Source organism: Pseudopipra pipra, chromosome 8, assembly GCF_036250125.1.
Source record: "Pseudopipra pipra isolate bDixPip1 chromosome 8, bDixPip1.hap1, whole genome shotgun sequence".
Classification (NCBI taxonomy): domain Eukaryota; kingdom Metazoa; phylum Chordata; class Aves; order Passeriformes; family Pipridae; genus Pseudopipra; species Pseudopipra pipra.
The window spans coordinates 30,607,650-30,629,048 of NC_087556.1; the positions used below are offsets into that span (position 1 = coordinate 30,607,650).

General features: G+C 46.5%; 1 protein-coding gene across 3 annotated transcripts in view; it reads right to left on the reverse strand.

Moving 5' to 3' along the window:
* The window catches only part of INPP5A (inositol polyphosphate-5-phosphatase A), a 187,903-nt gene that overhangs the window by 141,021 nt on the left and 25,483 nt on the right, over positions 1–21,399 (reverse strand). For all 3 annotated transcript variants that reach the window (XM_064663456.1, XM_064663455.1, XM_064663454.1), the window contains exon 2: positions 524–565. In XM_064663456.1, the coding sequence (XP_064519526.1) occupies positions 524–565 (42 nt within the window). The remainder of the gene's footprint in view (positions 1–523; positions 566–21,399) is intronic.

Sequence of the window (21,399 nt, forward strand, 5' to 3'; positions counted from 1 at the left end):
TTAAACAAGTCTCTACTACATCAACATGATGTGTAAGAGGACCTTGTTTTACTTTTAAAATAAACCTGACGCCCAAAGATTACAGAACATTCTATAACATGGGTTCAGTGTCACATTGCCCAAACAAGAAAATTTTCAAGAAAGAGCAGACACAGGACTGATCTATTACAAACCAATGCCAGTAATTCTCATATTTCAATATTAGGGTAAACTAGACTTCACAACATATATTTTTTTTTTAATTACTCAAATATATCTTTTGCTCGGGAGACTTGAAAGACCAATGCCAAACTAAAGTGAATTTTTTAAAACATCAATCCTTTTTTTAAGGCAGAGTATTGACAATGAGAACAAACAGTGCTTATATGCTGAATTTTTATAATGATTATTTAGAAATCCAGAAAGAGACATTTTTCAGGGTTGCTTTTACCTTAGTTAGCAATTACACTCCACAAAGCAAAAGATCCTGACACTACAAATTATGCCAATTCACAAAACTCCATGAAAATAAGCTTTACCTTACCTGATAAAATTCCCGAAGCCAATTCTTCTGTAAATTTTCTGGCTGAAAAAACAGAAGACAAAAATTAATTAGGAATAAGAGTAATGTATTTTCATAATAACATCCTGATACTGGGATGTTTTTTTTCACAATCAATGCAAAAAGTACAAACACGAGGATGCTCCTCCACGATGCCAATGGACAATGCCTTTCGTTTCCAAGTCTCCTCTGATTCTCACCAAGAAGGTGCATTTTGTATATGACTGCACAGCATTTGTACCCACACGGGTTTATCAGGCAATTAAATCAGCAGACTTGATTTGTGTTGAAATATCTCCTGTTACATGGGCACATTCATCACCTGGGGATCGGAAACTTCACCAACCTGTCCACACCCAGCCAACCTGAGCTTCAAGTGACCCGGATTTACTTCTAATAAATTGGGTCAGAGGGACGACGGTGCTTCTGCAGGATGCTCAAGTCTATTAGAGCTCCTGCCAAGGACAGACTGGAAGAAGCATTTCCAGATTGCTACAGAAGTTATGAAAACCAAAGCAGCAAAACCACAGTAAGCGCAAAGTTCTGCCTTTTCAGCATTAGAGCCCAGCCTAGACACGATCACAGAGGGAGAGAATTGATTTGTTGAGCTTTATCTTCAACAACAAGACTTCTGGATAATTTTTGCATCCTAGTGGGGAATAAAAACTCACAAGAGACATTCCTGTCACAGCAGTGGCAGGACCATGCAGTATCTGTGAGAGCAGAACACATCAAACTGAAAGCCAGAGAGATGCCTCAACATCATCCCTTACAAACAGCTCCAACACCACCTGTCCAGAGGCAAACATACAGGCATGAAACCTCTGTTATGCTCTATTCTCCCATCAAATGTGCTATTTTCACGTAGTTGGATACAACTTTGAATTTACTACTTTATCCTGACTGCTTGTTGCATGAAGGTTTGCCCACAGGTACTGTAATGATTTGTAAGGCTGAAACATCCTGTGAGCCTCAAGAGTCTGCAAGAGTTTGTGAAAGCTGAGGGGAAAATGCACCACGTTTGTCCCATGCTATCCATTACCTCCCTTTTGTTATTCACCCTTTGACAATTCCGGAATTGAGACATTTTTGGTCAAGGTGAAATTTCCTCTCCTTAGGAACAATTATTTTTCCCAGTGATGAACATTCTCCATATTCCCTATGGAAGCCCTCGCTCTGGGTGCAGAGCTTGAACCTTAGCCCAAGCTCAGGGACAGCTTAAATTAATACACAGAGAGAACAAAACATCCTCTTCTCCCCCCTGTGCCCTTCCCCTGGGCCAGCACAGCTCATTGCCAGCACAGATGAACCCTGAGTCTGCCAGGCAGACAGTAAAACTGACCTGTGAGAAATGCCCACCAGGAACCACTTGTGTACCACCTTAACTCTTCTCCCTCTCGTCCTGAACATAGTGAGACAACCCACTGAGGAACAGTAAGGGCTGTTGCTCTTATAACAGCCAAAGAGAAACCAAGCAAACCAGGAGCTGCAGCAATTTCAAGATGACTTCAGGCTGAAGTTACAAAGGGGGCACAGGACTTAGTGATGGTTGTTTTCTTTTAATCATTCTACAAAACAGATATGACCTGAGAACGTGCTTTGTATATGATTTGTTTATGATCTAAACCAAAGGGCCAGATTCACACCATCAAAAAACCAAGACCTTGGGGACTATGATACATTCCAGTAAAGCCCAGCATGGGGCTCTGGCACAGCTCTGACAGCAGTGGGCACTGATGTCCAGCCAGAGTGGGGCCTCACTCAGCAACAGGCAATTCGATCTTAAGAAACAAACAATCCATGCATTCCTCACTCCCCTTTATTTGTGACAATCACAAGATGTCCTGGGGATCTCTTGAGTTTTAAGAATAACCCAGCATTAACAGTAGTTATTCAGAGAGGAAAACCAGGGACACATTTGCTTGTTCTGCCTCCACTGCCCAATCTAAGATGGGCATCACTATTTACTTGTCATCTGCAGGGAACCTCAGAATCATTTGGGTTTGATGAGACCTCCAAGATCATGGAGTCCAACCGTTCCCCCAGCACTGCCAACCCACCACAAATCCACATCCTCGGGTGCCACATCCACACAGTTTTTAAATTACTCCAGGGAAGGGGACTCCACCACTGTGCTGAGCAGCCGTGCCAGGGCCAGACAAGCCTTTTGGTGATGGAGTTTTCCCCAGTATCCAACCTAAACCTCCCCTGGTGCAACTTCAGGCTGTTTCCTCTTGTCCTGTCACTTGTTACTCGGGAGAAGAGCCAGATCCCCACCTGGTTCCAACCTTGTTTCAGGAAGTTACAGAGAGTAAGAAGGTCCCCCAAGCACGAGATCCTTGCACAACAGAGACTATAAACAGAGCATCACTGTACCCATCCCCACCTCCCACTGGTGAAAACATAAATTCATATGTAATACCCAGAGCTCCCAAGAAAATTCCAATCTCAAAGCTACATGAAACAAACGCACAACAGCTACATTTGAAGGCAGACCAGTGAGTTTTCAGTGTGAGCAGGAGTCAGCCATTAAGTGATGATTTAAATCAAAGCTGCCAGTGGCACTCCTGCTGCCACATTTCACTGCTACAGTTTCTACCAGCTCCTGGATTTGTGAAAAAGCAGGAGCAGCCTGCAAATAGGTTCTCATGGGAGAACAGTGCTTTGGAGTTTGGTTTTGTTTGTTTTTAAAAACTCTTTATTTTCTTCTTATTTTTAACCCCAGGAGTCAGTACCTGGAAGCCCACAGCCAATGTCCCTCATAGAGCTGCTGTGCACTGTCCCCAGGTGCATTGAGAACTTCAGCTCTGGAAGAATGGTCACTGTCTCACCAATGGCCTGGAAAACCCACACCTGACTCCTGTGAGACCCATCACACTACCTAACGACAAACGCAAAGGCTCAGAGGGAATGGATTTATGGAAATGATTGTAGAACCAAGCCAGGTACAATGAGATGAAGCAAGTCACCAAAAGCTGTAGGACATTCTCCTTTTCCTCCTTTTCTCCCCTTTTAAGATGCACAATAAAAATGGCAAAGTGGCACAGTCAGGAGAGCAAACCAGGGTGAGGGATGTTGAGGGGAGCCGTGGGATGCTGGAGAGAGGGATGAGGCTGAGGGCCCCGGGGCAGCTGCGGGGTCAGGCCCCATCCCCACTAGGACTGAGGAACACTGCCCTGTGTCCTGTCCTGCCCTGAAGGCAGCAGCATGGAGACATGGAGCTGAACACAGGCTGCAGCTGCACACCCAGCTCCAAGGGGTCGGATTTAAACAAGTTAATCCCATGAAGGGTTGTTAACTATGCCATCCCGGGTGAGAAGTGAGGGGTCAAGTGAACATCACAGCTCAGAACAGACATTCCTTGACACAGGAACAGTAGGTGGCAAAAGCCCAATGAAATAACACGAAGAGGTGCTGAACAAGGCTGTCGCGTGCAGATTCATTCCTTCTGGGATCCCACAGACACAGGAAGGTTTGAAGAGGTGATGACAGAAATACAAATTGGAACAGGAGAAAGAAGCATCACTGAAAGGTGCCCATTAAGGCCCCGGGCAGGCAGTTCCAATAGAGCAGGTGCTAATGAGGTCTCCAGGGCTGCCAACACAGACTCCTCTGCCCAGCCTGGGTTTTGGTGAGCCCTGTGGCTGCTGTGATTCCCCTGGCTGCCCACAGCTTGGGCTGTCACCCAATGCTCCGTGGATCTGCCCAGCTCCCCACTGCCGTGCCCTCCTCCAACAGTCCCTCCTATGGCATGACCACACCCTGTCCTTCCATTTTTACCCCTGAGTGGTACAATTCTGTAACTGAGCCCTCTGCCTCAGACTCCTCCCCAGTCACCTCCTATAAATGAAACAATTTGAAGTTTTTGAAGGACTGGAGATAACAATCAAGTAGAAAGATAATTTATCATCCTCTTATTTTTCTGTCTAAAAATAGACACATTATATTTCATGTCTTCCACAGACTTTGGCCTTCTTCCCATCCTTTCTCTCCACACTCTGTCCTTCATTAAATTATCTCATTCTTTTTGTAACGTAACGGAAATTAATCTTTTCCCTGTCCTCTTCAATGCTAAATCCTTTCATATCCATTCACCAATGAACCGATATCTCCCCACTCACTAATCCCAACCCCACCTCATCAGCCTCCTTTCTGGTTTCCCCCACCTCCAGCCCCATGCCAGCTGGTTGCTCTGGGTCCTTCTCCCGTGTCCACACTGCAGCCTCAGCTCATGCCCTCAGAGGATCTGCCAAAGAGCAACAGCTCGAGCAATGGCAGGAGAGAACAAGAAAGCAAAACCAAGCTATTAACACTTTGTTTGGAATACCATAGAATCACAGAATGGTTTGGGTTGGAACAGACCTTAAACTTCATCTCATTCCAACCCCCTGCCATGGGCAGGGACATCTTCCACTAGACCAGGTTGCTCCAAGCCTTGTCCAACCTGGCCTTGGACACTTCCAGGCATGGGGCAGCCACAGCTTCTCTGGGCAACCTGTGCCAGGGCCTCCCCACCCTCAGAAGGAACAGTTCCTTCCCCATATCCCCTCTAACCCTGCCCTCTGGCAATGGGAAGCCATTCCCCCTTGTCCCTCCAGGCCCTTGTCCCAAGTCCCTCTCCAGCTCTCTTGGAGCCCCTTTAGGCAGTGGAAGGGGCTCTAAGGTATCCCCAGAGCCTCCTCTGCTCTAGGGTGCTCTCTCAAGCACTCAGTGCTCTTCTTTCCCACCATTCTCCCTTGCCCTCATGACTCAGGCCCCGGGTCGCTCTGTGCCCATACCCCTTCCTGGGAACAAGCCTGGTCAGCATGGATTCCTCAGGGTTATTTGCCCACTTTAAGCTCAGGCTGCTCCTCAAAAATGCACCAAATTCTGACATTCCCTGGGCCGAGCTCAGCAAACACCCCAAAGCCCAGGGGAGCATGGCTCTGGTTTCATCCTACCCTTCCTTCAGGCACACATTTTGACTCCATAGAGCCACAAATAGAAACCCTTCCCAACAAGAAACCCTCTCTCCCCAAACAAGCACAATTTCCAGACAGCAGACCACGTGGGATCCATGTTAAAATAACAGGACATGTGTCCTGCATGTGCTGCCCCCTTCAATTAAAAGCAGTTTTGACCTTTTCCTGGAATTCCAAATCCCACTAAGACCATCTCTTTTCATAACAAGTTTCCACTTGAAGTCTATTTATGTCATGCTGGCCACTGTATTGGTCAGGCTTATAAGAAAAACCAGTCAGCTCGTGAACACATGGACACCACATGAGCTGGTAATAGCCTGAAAACAAGCAGCTTTTCAAATCCAACATACAAGTAGTCTCTCTTCTCCTCAGTGTTTCCATTTCCTACAAAATTACACCCAACAGCCAAAAGAAAAGCTTTAAGCCTGTTGCAAAAATATATTCAGATGGGGAAGGAGTCTTTTCAAAAAGAAGGAGAAAGGGAAAATATATTTAGACAGGGTAAGGAGCCTTTCATTCAAAGGAAAAAAGGGGAAAGAACTAAATGAAACGAAATTAACAGCCTGGAAAATTTCTTTTTCGTTTCATTCAGAGGGAAATGGAAGAAAGCCGATGAATTATAGAAAGCAGGTTCTATTTTGTGAAGGTTATTTTTAGCAAAGAATAGGCTCATTTTTTAAACTAAAAGGAAAAAATTCTTGACTCACTTTGTGAAAACTCACTGAGCTCCAAAACGAACCAGAGGAGAACTGGCAAGTTGGATTCTGCACACTGACTGAACACAAGGCACAACCAAATGTCTAAGTGCCTGACTTAAACAGCTCCAAGAGCCTCACATGGGGTGAGGGATCCCTGGAACCCTGAGTTCCAAAGGTCTCCTGGCATCCCACAGCACTGCATTGGCCCTGCTGCAGTTACAGACTCTTAGGGTGCAGACCCAGGCAGGACCCCAGAGCCTTTTCATCTCTTCCTTCAAGCTACATTCAGATAAAAATATAAAATACAGGCTATTTTCCTCTCCCTTTACTGTACTTGGTTTTCTAGCTATTTAATGAAAAGCAAAACCTTTTATCAAGTTCTGTTTGACCACTAACAGTCTTATTCAAAACCTGCTTTCAGGTCCATCAACATGACTGACCATCAGGGCTATTTCAACAGAATTATTTATATATTATTTTGATCTCCTATATTGTCTTCAAAAACCTAACAAAACCCTCCATCAGCTGGGTACTGTTATTGTGGTGTTTTATACCAACTTTCCACTCGCAGCTGACAAACAACAACAAAAAAAATAACCTGCACATTCTGTTCACATTATTAGTTCACCACATTTCAAAGCCAATATAGATGAACCAATGAGGAAAACTAGAGTAACACATGATTTTAAGAAAAAACACCTAAGGAAAAGTGCAGATTCTTCAAAATTCAAACTTTTACTTAAACATGGTGGTTTTATTACTTACATTTGCACAAACAACTTCCAAATGCTAATTTAGTGTCCCTTAGTTCCAATGGTATGGTGTTTAACAAGACCAAGTGCCAGGTCCTGCACTTTGGTCACAACAACCCATATGTACAGAAGAACGAAAGCCAAGTAAAGCAGTGGACCTGGGAAAGGTGCATGTGGTTGTACATCAGTGCACACAAACAGACAGGGAGAGCTTAGAGCTCCTTCCACTGCCTAAAGGAGCTCCAAGAGAGCTGGAGAGGGACTTGGGACAAGGGCCTGGAGGGACAAGGGGGAATGGCTTCCCATTGCCAGAGGGCAGGGTTAGATGGGATATAGGGAAGGAACTGTTCCTTCTGAGGGTGGTGAGGCCCTGGCACAGGCTGCCCAGAGAAGTTGTGGCTGCCCCATGCCTGGAAGTGTCCAAGGCCAGGTTGGACAAGGCTTGGAGCAACCTGGGCTAGTGGAAGGCATCCCTGCTCATAGCAAGAGGGTAGAATGAGATGGGGTTTAAGGTCCCTTCCAGCCCAAACCATTCTGTGATTCTATGATACTCCAGTCAAAGTATTAATATACGTCCCAAGCCTATTCTTTCCTCAGCTAATCAAATGTCACAGAACAAAAGAGAAAGACTTCCCTCAGCACTAATGAAGCTCAGCTTTCAATTATAACATTCCCACACTACAATTAATTTAAGATACACATTTTTAGTTGAGTTAGATAACCAGTAATTTTCTTAAGGGTTACATTACATTACACTGAGATGGAGCAACAAGACTTTTACACTTCTAGAATTGTTTGTGTAGAAAATAATACAATAGATCTGATGGCAATATGACCAGGCTTACACAGGTCTAACACAGATCCAGATACACCCTTAAAACATGAAGTTAAACCATTTTTAACTGCCATGTTTCCTGCAGGTAAGCAGCACACAGACACTGTTTATGGCCTGGCACTCAGGGGGCTCAGCCTGGGCTGTCTCTGGGCACACACCACACCAGGAGTGGGGCCAGAGCATAATCCCATTGGGCCGATCCCCCTCCATAGCCCATGCACAGGATACATCCAGCCAAGCACTAGCACAGGGTGGTAACTACTGCTGAATAATGATTTACAAGTAACTGCTAAGACTGGAATAAGAGGGGCCCAGAATCTTAACTCTCCTGACCCCAGTGAACTCCCCATGTGCTTCAAATTTAACTTCTATTACCAACATCTTATTGAAAGCTTAAAGGCTCCTGGATATTTGAATAACCAGTGTGTTAAGAGCATTAACAAGAGTTAATCCAACACCACACAAACTATAATTGTAAGCAAACAGCAGGGATTAACCACATTAATACACTCAAGTTTTCCATTGCTTTGTGTCCTGATTTTGGAATGGCACGGGAAAAACCGAAAAAGAGAGTAAATCAAACATATGCACTCTTGCACACAGATAGATAAAATATAGCTCTGGCAACATTCACACTCACAACCACCACTGTGGTTTGTCCTGTGTATTTGCGGGTTTCCCTCTGATTTTGTTTGAAATGAAACCTTTAAAAACTCCCCCCAGGTTGAACACGGGGATATATACAACTATTTTTTTAGTTCTACATGGTATGGAAACACGCTCAGGGGAGCAGCATCATCCTGACTCATGTCTCCCAGGCGGGTGGTGGGCACAGACCATCGAGCCACGAGCAGTGAACGGCTCATCACTCTGTGAACACTGGATCTGTCTGCTGCAAGTGACCTCTGCCACCCTCTGAGGAGCCCAGCAAGCTGAGGCCTGTCTGGCAGGCAAGAGAAGCAAGAGAACTTGCACATGGGCTAGCAGAAAGGAAAAGAAAATCCTTGTCCATCGCTGACAAAAGCCTGATTAGTAATTTGTCTCTCTGAGCCAAATCAAAGCAAGATGTGTTGAGAGCTGTACACCAGTATATTCCAGTATATACCAGTATATTCCAGCTGTACATCCACCCTGTCCCTGTGGCTGCTACCACATCGTGACAATTTTCACATGTCCAAGCTACAACAGGGACAGAGCTAAAAATTCAGGAAACTTTTAGTTGCAGAGCCCCTATGAGTCAACAGAGACCCAGCAGTGACGGCAGCCACTAAAGCCAATGATCCAAACAGTTCTTCCTGTAGGCTGGGTTTTATGAAGGCTTGGAAATATCCCACGTTTTATTAATCCTGTGGGCTGTGACAGCTGCAGGCCTTTTCACAGCCATGCTGTGCTGGCGTCGTGAAGCAGAACGTCCCACAGACTCCCAGTGCCTTCTCCACAAGAAATAAACAGACTGGTGGGAGCACCCCAGGCCAGTCATTCTGTACAGACACACTGCACCTACCCTGATACACCTACAGCTCTGGGACACCTGAGCCCAGCAACTCAGGGAGTAACTGCATAGCAGGAGGTCAGCATAAAATATTGCCTTAAATTAATAAGATACGTGTTCCATGGAAAAAAAATAATAATGTAATACTATGTAAGAGCTCACGTTTGCAGACAGTAACGTTTCTGACCTAAAGCTCATGAGCCACATGCATTGCTGTCTAGCAGTGTCTAACAATTCCTCTGAGCAATAAATGCTCTTTCCTTAAGAAGATATATCCATATTTACAAGCCACACACTGTGAGACAGAGCGCTGCTCTGCTGGGGATGGAATTCCAAGCCTTTCCCAGAATTGCTGCAGAGTCAGTCCCAGGAGAAACATGCCAGCAGCGTGCGAGCTGTCAGCGAGGCAGCTCCAACACACCCTGTTCCACCCAAAGAAAGAGCTTTCATACCAAAATACCAAAGTCCCAAGACTGGCTGTGAATTTACCACCAAGGAGACCGTGGGGATGGCAAAATACAGTTTGTCACACTAATAAATACGCAGTGATCTAATGTAAGTATCTGATAATAGAGGAGACACTGAGAGTTGTTTACGTTCTATTTCGGAAATAAAGTCCTGAGGGAGACATTTAGAAATTAATTTAAATTTGATCTTGAGAGTAGGTTTTTCATCATTGTTGTTATCTTTTCTCCTTGCTGCTGTACAGGTTTCTGTAATAAATGCATCTCTGATCAATGGCCCAAGAGTCCACAAAGTTTATTCCCAGCTTTATTCAGAGCCACCACATGGAAACGCCAGCCTTGTTTTAGCAATGCTGAGGGGGAGCCTGGCAGAGGTGGTTTAGAACTGACTGTTCTTCTGCAGGATAATGCCCTCCACCCACAATACTCCCGCACACACACACAGCACTCCCACAAAGAGCCAAATGCTTGGATGGGACAAACCATCTCATGCTGGGAAGGAGCTCCAGGATGAGCAACTCGGGATCATCAGGAGTGATCTGAGACAAGCGGCACAGGCACAGCCCCCAAACCCACGTGGCACAGGTTGGTGTGCCACACACAGCACCGGGGTCCAACAGCACCCAGTGCCCAAGGGCTCCATGGCACACAGTTCCCAGCACGGGAGACCCAAGGGAAAGCACCTGGTTATAGTGGGGCTCAGGAGGCACCCAAGTCGTGGGCACTAAATGCTGCTTCACAGTGCCCTATTTCTCACAGAGGGAAAATGAATCTCTGCCAAATCCTGCCCTGGCAGGAGACTGATGCCAGACAGCCCTGGGTGCCCGAGGGAGAGCTGGACACGTGAGCGATGCATAACCAGGGCAGCAGCTGCAGAGAGCAGCAGGGACCAGAAAAGCCAAATGAGCCCATCCATTGCTTAGCTCAGGTGAAGGGACCTGGAGAGTCTTCTCCTAACAGATGACACTGGAGCAACCTCTTCCACTGTTGTGTCATAACCAGGTGTCCTTGAGCAAAAGCAATGTTTGGCATTTACTTTATACAGGAAGGATGGGGGGAAAACACCCAAGCAACAAACCAACCAAACGCAGGAAGCATCAGTTGTCCTGTATATATTATTACTGACATCTTATTTGTTCAGGAGCCCAATCCTCTTTCCTCCTGCACCCTCAGGATACTCCAGAAAACAAGGTTTAGGTGCTACAACTGCCCTTAAGATACAGTTGCTCTAAGAGGAAAAATTTACAAAGAAAGTCTCTAGATGATGCTTTATGGTAAAAATAAAGTATACAAGGAGAAATAAATCTTCAAAGCCATGGACAACTCAAACAATTTAGAGAAACAAAGTCCTAAAAGGAAAACAGTTTTGCTCAATTAATAAAACATTGCTGATACAGTTTTAAGGAAGTCAAAGCAGAAGAACCGATATGTGCAATTGGAAATAAGACCCTCAGTATTCCCTTAATTTCCACAAAAGACCATTAGGCACCTGGCAGAGAGGAAAGCTTAGAAAGATATAAATTGGCAGAGACATGTGCATGGCCCTTTACAAAGTGTTTCATCCAGCCAGCTCCAGCAGAGGCAAACTCTCAAATGAAATACATAAATACTTCCCTGCTGCTTTTAAAACAGAGGTACATTTAAATCTGGCATTGATATTCATTTGGGAACCTCAATATCAAGCGATATTGAAACAGTCATCTTAGATGCCTAGAATGCTGATTCCTTCAGATCTTTATTTCAGTATATAAATCTCAGGGACTGTGTTTGGGCCCCAACTGCTATACAGATCCATTCACAGCCGTAAGGACCTTGGGCTTCTACACAAAAAAAATGGATGTACAGTCAGTGTGTCTGGTCTCAGTCAGGATACACCTTCAAATAACACACCAGGGCTCAGTCCTCATGTTACAGTGGAAAACCAAGCAAAAATATTCCAAACACAGTATGTTTTGAAAGTGAATATTTTCCTGCTCCCCCACCCCTCAAAGAAAAAAACCGCACTTTATGGAATAAAATGGAATTTTAGCAGCTTTCACAAAAAGAAGAAAATAAAGAATGAACACATGAGCTAAAAACAAAAATATATTCCAAACTCTGGATTGTGCAACATTATGTTAATTTATGAGGTTACTACAGTGTCAAAAAGGCTGCACTGATGGCAATTCTGGAATTCCAGCAACCCTTCCCTGCAGTGAGCACTGACGGGCAGGACTTCAGCGTTCCCATGGAGGACACCTGTCCAACACTGCACAGGAGCAGGGCAGGTAGCACCCCTGAAAACACACCTCCTACCTGTGCCCAGGTGTAAGGGAGAGGGACAACTACAAAAAACAGTTCTCAATACCCAAATCCTCTAGTTAAGGAGACATTTGCAGAGAGTTTGCCATACAAACTCTCCTCCTGTTGTGGGAGAGAGGCAGAAGTGAAGCTCGCTGCTGTCACTGCAGCAATCCTTCCCTTCCCACTTCCTTCGCAAATTTCAGCCCCCACAGAAGATAAAGCAAGAGGAAGGCCCCAGCTGTTCACCCACGGGATGTGTGATGCCCACCAGCCCCTCTGCCCTCTGGGCAGGCCACTGGCCTGCTGTGCCCACTTCATGTCCACCGTGCCCATGCAGGGCAGGGTCAACAGCTCCTTGCTGGGATGTCCCAGGCCTGCCCTGCTCCCAGGCACCTCCAACCCCTCCACAGCACCAGCCAGCCCTGGATGAGGACCAAGGGCTGCAAATGCAGCAGCCAACAGGTTCATTATCACCTGTCACAGGTGTCACACGTGATCTGAATTGGGGGCTGGGGTGGCAGGAGCTGGGGGGTCTCTGCCCACCCTTCCTCCAGCAGGTCCCCATTGCAGGCACTTGAGGATGTGTTCAGAGCTTGGGAGCATCCCCAAGGATGCAGGCCTGCAGCCCCCATGCTCAGAGCCCCCTCAGTGCCCAGGCCTCCTTCGCCAGGCACCACCAAGCAGCCCCTGGCTAAAAGGAGGGTTGCTGCCTGAGGGGGATTAGGGCATCCTGACCTTTCTTCAGCAAGGAGAGCTTCCATTTGCTCTGAAGGAGGAAAAACACATCCTGTGAACCTGGGCACCATCAGGAATTCTACTCTCATAAGGACTTTAAGGAGTCCAAAAAAAACAAAAGGGGAGAAACTGATTAAAAAGCTGACTCTCTCATACACAAAGTCACATCACCTGGTCTCTTTCCTGATTCTCAGCACTTCATGACGTGCTGAGGAGCGGGACATGCCCCCTTGGCCTGGCAGATTGCTGCCAGGCACGTGGGGAACGCTGCCTTCTCCAGTACAGGGCCAAGTGCTTTTGATGCAGAACACCCAAGGGATTGCCCACAGTGACTGCTCCACAGGCAGGAGCTCCATGGCACTCCAGCCTGTTCAGGAACGTGTGCGCTTAAGAACTTGGGAGAACTGGAACAAAACCAACACCCTTAACACAACCTGGGAAAGTTCAGCTGATACAGCACAGAACAGTGCTTTTCTCTGGTTTTAAAGACACCATTGCAGTTTACTGAGACAGGACAAAGTGTTACTCAGGAAAGCTGGAACATTTTGTACAGAAATACATTATTGGAATATTCCCCTTTTTAAACATGCTCCCCACATCAGGCAGTGATGTAAGTGGAGGCGGCTCAATACGCCACTGCTGTTGCAACACCACTTCTGACAAGCAGGAGAAGACACAGATCCCCTTGGGGCACGGGGAGGGAGAGATCTGCCCCCATCACACCACTGCCCACACGTCCCCTGGCCCGCACTGGGGATTGCAGTGCTGTGTCCCACCAGGGCTGTCACCTCACACCTGCCCTCAGGTACTGCTTAATGAGCACCCGCTGCTCTGCTACATACTGAGGAGCTCACATTTGATTTTTTTCTCCAGAGCCTTTAAAAGAACTGCAGGAGTTCAGAAAACCCCAGCTCAGACCAGACATGGCCAGTGGAGCAGCTGCTCCATCATCCTGCCACATGGACAAGAGTGACTGTAGGAAATGGTGAGGGAACACTTTTTGAGGAAATCAACAAAAAGAGGTTTTCACTTTACATGTCAGACACATGATCGCTGCCGTGGAAGGTTCACAGGGCTGTGGGAGGAAGCACGCTGCAGTGTGTGGGAGGGCAGGGACCGCCTGTCTCCCCAGACAACAAACACCCACTGGGGGCTCCAGCCACACACACCCACACGAGGACACACACAGCTACGGGAGGGGTGAAAACACGAGCAAACCTTCCTGAGCTCCTGCCCTGTAAACAAGTTGCCCACACACCTAAACGGAGCTCCTGTCCCCATGTAGGTAAGGCACGTGTCCAGGTGTCACCCTGGAGCCCCACAGTGACAGCTGGGGCTCCTCAGGACTTGGCACAGTTCATGGCTCTGGCGCCCGTCCCCTTGTCCACAAAGGGACAGGCTCGGCCCTTCGCGGCTCTGTCCCCACAGTCTATTTATAGAACCCTAACAAGGGAAAGGAAAACAGATCCCGTTCCCCAGGGAACGCATCTGCTGCTGCAGGGCTCATCCCACCGCCACAGCCCTGCTGTGTGGAAAAACCCAATTTTCCCTCCTCAGCAGAGCTCCATGACCTGGGGGTTCTGGACAAGCACTGAAACATGGCTCTGAAACGGTCCTGTTCCCACCTCCCATGAGAAGTTCCAACTCACACCCAGAAGCACAAAGGCAGTGTTACAGGGGAGAAAAACAATCTTTCCTATGGAATAAACTGTCCAGGCTTTTCATTTTGCCTTTTTCTGCATTAAGTTCAAAGTAAAAGTCAACTCTCCTGTGGGTGCGTTTCCACAGGAAATCCTGCCCCTCGTTCACTCTTATCCCTAAAGAGAACCGCTTCCTTTGGCTTGAAAGGCAACTGCCTCCAGCCCTGTGCCACAGTGAATACTGTTTAACACTAAATATAGATTCTGAAGGAAGGAAACATCAGGCAGACCACAGCAGCAAGGAGCGTCAGCGCTCCCAGTGTCAGATGGCGCCTGGCTACGAGAACACACCTTCTGCTAACACAGAACCTGCAGAGCAACCAACAGTGAGATCACAGCTTCTCTCAGGTTTAAGAAAAATCAACCATTGCTGAAAATAAATTCAAAAAACCCCCCCAAAGAAACAAAAAGCATGCACAGATCAGAAAGACACCCTGCTAGAACCCCAGCCCTACGGGATCCTCTGTTTTTCCTCATGTTAGTGGTTATATTCACTTGATGCATTTTATGTTGTTAAGCACGCAGACTTTGTCCCACTCTGTACAGCACAGATCTTTACTTTGGGAGGTCCCCCACACTGCACAGAAACCAGCACGCCAGCACCTGGTGCCCCCTTCTCTGCCAAACCCCCACAGCTCCAGCCCCACAGTTCCTCAGCCCAGGCACTCCCAGCTTTCCCTGGGAAAGTGAAACCTTGTTCATAACAACCACACACAACCTTGGCAGTTTGTGTGTCCAACCCCACGTGTCAACCCCCAACATGAACAATGATGTCTAATTTCAGTCCTGTCTTCAAACCATCGCGCTGTCCCACACCACAAGCTTTGGTCAAGGGACCAGCAAGCAGCAGCATAACCCAAACTAGGAGCACTTTGGTTATTCCCCCTCAAACACCTGGCTGGGAAAGGAGGATGCTGGAGTTTGCTAGTGCACCAGCCCCTGTGTTGGGGCTTCCCAGGAGGAACTGTGGTCCGAGCAATGCTCAAGCTCCCACTGCAGGCACCATCCCCACTGCTGCTCCCAGACCTGAGAGACCTCCCCTCTTGCACAAACTCCCTTCAGCCTTTCCCTGCAGACACCTCCCAAGCTCCCACATCTCCAGCCATATGTGCCAAGGTCCCCCAACAAGGAAAACACAGCTAACAGTGCATTTCTTGTGTAAAACAAATAGCAAGTTAAACTCAAACTGAAGATCCAGCCCAAAGTCTTTGCTTTGGCCCAAAGAAGTGCAATAAAGGTTATCCAACTACAACCAGAGGTCAAAAAAGCCAAGCTTAATGTGTTGCCTGGTCCTGCTGCATATGGATAAATGAGCCCCCCACACTCAGGAACACAGGACAGGCTGGTGTGTGAGGCAGCACTCCCAGTGCAGCCCCCTCTCTGTTCAGGGCACCTGCTCACCCCAAACCTGCCGCTCCAGCCCTGTACTCCAAATACCACACTCACCTCTTCCTGTCTTTATAGACAGCTATTTTATTTTTCCTTCTCTTCATGTTAAGTGTTGATACATAGTTGTCTAATTTCCATTTGTCTTCCAATCAAGCTCTTCAAAACCTGTTACACTCAGCAAGACAGAGTATGTTCCAAAAGGATCCATCTTCCCTCAGCATCACTGTGGATACACAGCTCTGAGTGCTGTGACTATCCCCAGAGGGGAGCACCAAAGCTCTTGGGGTACACACAGTCTCAGCTCCACCTGAATAAAGGTTTACATGTAATATATTATTAACCAACTTTTCAAACAAAATTACTAAGCTGACTCTGCATTTGCAGGTGGGGAGAGATTAATCAATGAATTAAGTTATTTTCAAACCAGTCTGAGCAGTGGTTAGTGGCATATAAGGTATTTAATATCTAAAATCTCCTGGTTGCAATGGGGCTACTAAGAACCAAAGTGATGTTTCAAAGAGAAAAGCTGCCACAGCAAACTTTGGCAGAGGTACAGCTCTTCCATCTCTTTCTATCTGCATTTCCAGCACAATTTCCCATGCTTTAGGTGAGAAGGTTTTTGTTTGAAACTCACTGAAAATAGGGACAGATATTAACAAACGGTACTAGTGTGTTATTTTTGCAATTTTCAGTGTAACTCTGTAAACCAAAAATGGTCAGTGAGCTAAGGCATCCCACCGCAGAGCTCACGCTCATGTTTGGCAGAATTAGGGCCCAAATTACCTTTCTGTAGATTTTCAGCAATACCAGGGAAGGATCACATCAGGCAGCAAGCAAACAGCACAGAAATGAGAGCACATTTTCACAATACACCTGCTGAGTGTAATTGAGTGCCTGCAAAGCAGGAGTTCATCCAGGGAATTAAGGTTCCTGCTATGCAACCCTCCCCAGGGCACTGGCAAACCCCTCAGGGACAGACTGTCTCCTCAGCTCCTACAGCTGCATCAGCTGCCTCAGCACTCAAAGTTTTGCTTTGTGCTTGTGTTTTACACCTTTTTAAATTATTTAAAAAAAAAACAACCTCCAAAGACCATGTGAGTACCTCAGCTGTTATTCCTATGAAAACTGTAATTTCTCACTGGTGAGTACAGAAAAACTCAAAAACATGATGCAAGCATTCTCTAATGTGTAACGGCCAGAAAGCAAATTAATAGGCCCCTAAAACTCCTGATTTCAGGTTACAGCAGTTACTGTATCGGGCTGGAGGTTGGCAGCTTCCCCAACCACCCCATGACAAGGACAGAAACTCCTCAAGTTCCAGCCCCATGCGCAAAAAGAAAACCCTGTTCACAGCGTGAGCAGCGATCTGAGAGGCTGCAATGAGCTCCAAGAAGCTCAGGGGCATTACTGCTGCAAAGATACTTTTCAAGGTGTCTTTTTTGTAAAAAAACAAACCCAATTTATTTACCACACTTCATAACGCATCTTTTGGACATGTGCTTGATATTCAGTAGCACTGATTTCACACAAGTGAAATCATAAAGGGTTAAATCAGGGCACTGAGCTGGATAAGGAATAAATTGCAGAAGTTACATCAATAATGGCAGACGTGAAGCACCACCATAGTTGGGACAACAAAGAGCTTCACTACTCAGGCAGAAGGTGAGCAAGTTTTGCCACCCAACTTACTGCCCTGGGCACCTTTCCTCCAGGGATCCTGCCTCTGCTTCCAATCTGAGCGCACTCCTCCATCCACCTGCAGCGTGACTCAGATTCTCATGTCACATCTCCCAGGTAAACTCTTGGCAGCTTCACTCCCCGTTTGCATCATCCGTTGGAGGTTTCATCCACTACTTCAGCTCCATGGTCCCTGTGAAATCCCAAATTACAGCAAGGAGGGTGCCAGCCCCTCACTATGCCCAGCACAGGCACAGCAGCCTATGCCCCACGTAATTCATTAACTGTAAATGTATGTATGTTTTTTATCTATATGCAAATATATGTTTAATATTCTATTAACTCTCAAGAATGTAAGATTACAGGGAGCTCAGCAGGCTAGAAGCCAGTATGGAAGGCTGTTGTTTCAGTATAACACTGTTCAACTCCTTTCAAATTTTTAGTGTCGCCCTGAAATTTCAGTAGATTTTTACAAGGCTCTACCCTGGGAGAGAGCAAAAACATCTGGCAAATCCAGTGTGAAAGCAATCAAGAGAGGAAGCTCTGGCCAAAAACAAACAAATAAACCAAGCAACTAGGAACCAACCTCTCACTATTGACACAAAACATCTTGGGAAGGCTGAGGAAACCAGGGCGGGTTTATGTGAAGTCAAAATAGCAGAATGTGGACAGAATGTGGAATAAATGAAGAGGCAAGAGAAGGGGTGAAGTGACCTGTGACAGACTGAAGTGACTTGTTTGAATACAGCCTGGACAGGCATGACACAGAAGACAGGTAAAGCCTTTTACAGTGGACCAGGTGCAAACCAACAACCTGAGCAAGTCAGGCAGCAGGACTGACCACAGGCCTGGGCAGAGGATTAGCACAGTCATGACTGAGCCTGAACTCGAGGAGCCAGAAAAACACCATCTGCCCTGGGGTTGGTAGAACTACCCCTGTGGGTCTCCTGAAGAAATTCTCAAGCCCATGTAGAAAGTCCCACTTGGCAGAAAGCTTCCCACATACAAAGAGAGGAACAAAAATGGCCAGGCTTAGTAACAGGTAAACCCACAGGAAAAGGGACAAAAAAATACACATGCAAAACACTTAGTTTTCCCCTCAACTCATTAAATAGCACTTTGCCTTCTCTCATCCACAGAATTATTCACCAGACATGGCCAGGGATAGAGACTTCCTATTTAAGAAGTTACGTCTCTGGAAGGTTCTTCCTTACTATAGCCACTTCTCACTCAGATAAGAGACAAGACTGCAGCAAGAGAACTGATACTGCATACATTTCCCCAGAATTACTGAACTCTTCCCAACCTACTGAACATACACAGTCTGGCACACTGGACTGGAATAAGCACATGCTTGAAAATTAAAATGCAAGTCAAGTACTGCAAGAACATGTACTCTGGGTCCCGCGTATCCATTGTGTTTTGGAGAAAACCACTCCTTTTTGTAACACAACAGTCACCACCCACGGCTGCTGACACGACAGACTTTGAGGGGAACAGAGGGAAGACATCTTCAGTAGAAAAATTTATTTTCCATCTCCAAAAACCTCCTATATCAGCAGCAAGGGTGCATCCACCTCAGGGATGGACCCCAGGAGGGGAGGTGACTCCATGCCAGTAGGCAGCTCACACCTCCCAGGGCAGTCTGGAGCTCACACTGCTACTGCTACGGGGTCAGATTACTGTACTCTGTGTACAAGAAAATTCACAAGACCAAGCACAAAACCCAATTTCCACAAGCAATTTGCAGACACCTTTATTCAAGCCGGCTTGACCCAACAGTGAAACCCAAACGTGCGGCATCGCGAGGTACCAACGCAAACCTCCCGCCAGCCAGCCAGCAATAACACTGCTGCAGCCAAAATCCATCCTGTGTCCGTGGCTCCAGAAATTCAAAGCCACCATGGAAAATGTTGTATATTTAAACCTAACTATTCAGAGATATCCTGTTTGCAGTGAGGTAACACCTCTATTTTTCTCTGTCACAAGGAAGTGCACTTCACCTAGTATCAACATTCCTCTCCGCGCTGGAATGGCTCTTTTCCTGTTTAGGAAAATGGGCTTCGGGGCTCCAATTAGGCTCTGACAAAATGTAAGGACAACTTTGACTTTTTCCCCTGAAATTTTATTCATATTTCTGAAACATTCCAATTGAGTTATGGTTTACACTGGGAAAAGCCATCTCGAGTTTTCTCTGACCACCTCAGCCAGATGAAACTGCAGTGGACTCAGTGGGTACGAAGGCACAAGGATGCACTTCAGGACATTGCTGCAGAACTGGGGGTACACTCACAAGGACAACTGTATGTGTTTTTAAATGTTTCTCTTGGAGGGCTCTGGAAACACATATTTATGCTGTAATATATTAATTTTATAAGAAAAGAAAGAGTAAAATTCCTTAAGTTCAGGATTGAGAATTAAGGCTATCAACACAGTTGCCATTCCCTTGGCCTGGAAACTGCTCCACGTCCCTCATGCTGGAGCTGATGCCTCCTGACGTGGAGAGGGCCCACAGAGGGGGAAGAACAGAGGCTGCACCTCAGGAACCATCACACTCAAGCAGCCCCTGCAGGGACACGGTCACTGAACAGGACTCTGAGGCCAGGGATGAGCTCCTGGATAATCAAGGACAACTCTCTTTTTTTTTCTAGAGGGAAAATATTCCTGCAAATTAGCATCAGCAATTCAAAATCACTGAGCCATCACAGAGAACAGTGGGAAGGCAGATGTGTAAAACAAATACACCACTTCACTACAACATCAGGCGTTTTAAACTTACTCTGCTGAATCTCTCCCAATAGCTGCAGGCTCAAAGGGAGCCTTTACAGCAACCCCACTGCAACAAAGCAGGTCTGAACTGACTTTATTCACCTGTCTCTCTCTCTCTCATCCCCTCTGATCCCATGGCACAGAATTCAGGAATGAGGCAGATCAGGAATGATAAAAATAGTGAGATTCAGGTGCTGGAGAGCATGGACATGAGCCAGTCCACATTGCTAAACTAGGACATCATGTCTTACTACCAGGCACATGAGTAGACAGGACAGCCATGGGAAACACGCTATTCCTCTGCCTTGCCTCCTCCAGGAGTTTCCCTAGAAGTGTGCATGGTGCTGCCCAGCTTGTGGCACAGACACAGAAAAAAAATGTTTGTTTTCAGATTTCCCAAGAGCGCTGCATATGCTGGACTCCCCTCCAAGCTGGCAGCCCCCCCAGAGATCACAAGTATTGTTTGAGATAACACAAGATGCTCACTATCTCCTGCAGTATCAGATTTCCCTCACCCAGAGAAGTGGCAACATCAGGCTATATGGAGATTTTTCACTGTGCCACACTTTTCTACACTGACAGCCTGTTCTCCACCTCATGGCACCGACACAATCTATAGTCCATTCCAGAGGAAAAGAGTTATGGAAACTGTCAAATCCTGCAGCAAATAATTCACCATCACATTAATTTAGTTTTACACAGTAGCAACTGTTTCTATCCTTGAAACAGATTTCAGTTTTCAGAGTGAGCTCAGCACTAAAACCTTGGTCTCTCACCAATTCCAGCCCTGCTGGAACCACCCAGCAGTTGACATTTCCCAACATCTCCAGAGCCACCCACCCCGGTAGCCCTGTCCTGGGTCACCAGTGTCCTGTGTGGAGCAAAGCCTGTCCATGCTCAATCTCCTTTCAAAAACCACATGGGCACTGACACACAGAGGGACAAGGAAGAGCTTCAACAGATGACCTGAATGCTGACCCAAACTTCAGATTCTCAGGAGAAATGAAATTTCCTTCTCCAAAAATATAAGACCTGTACTTGACTGCCAGAAAGCCAAATACAAGTGAGGGCACTACACTCAGAATTGTAAAAACCAACTGAAC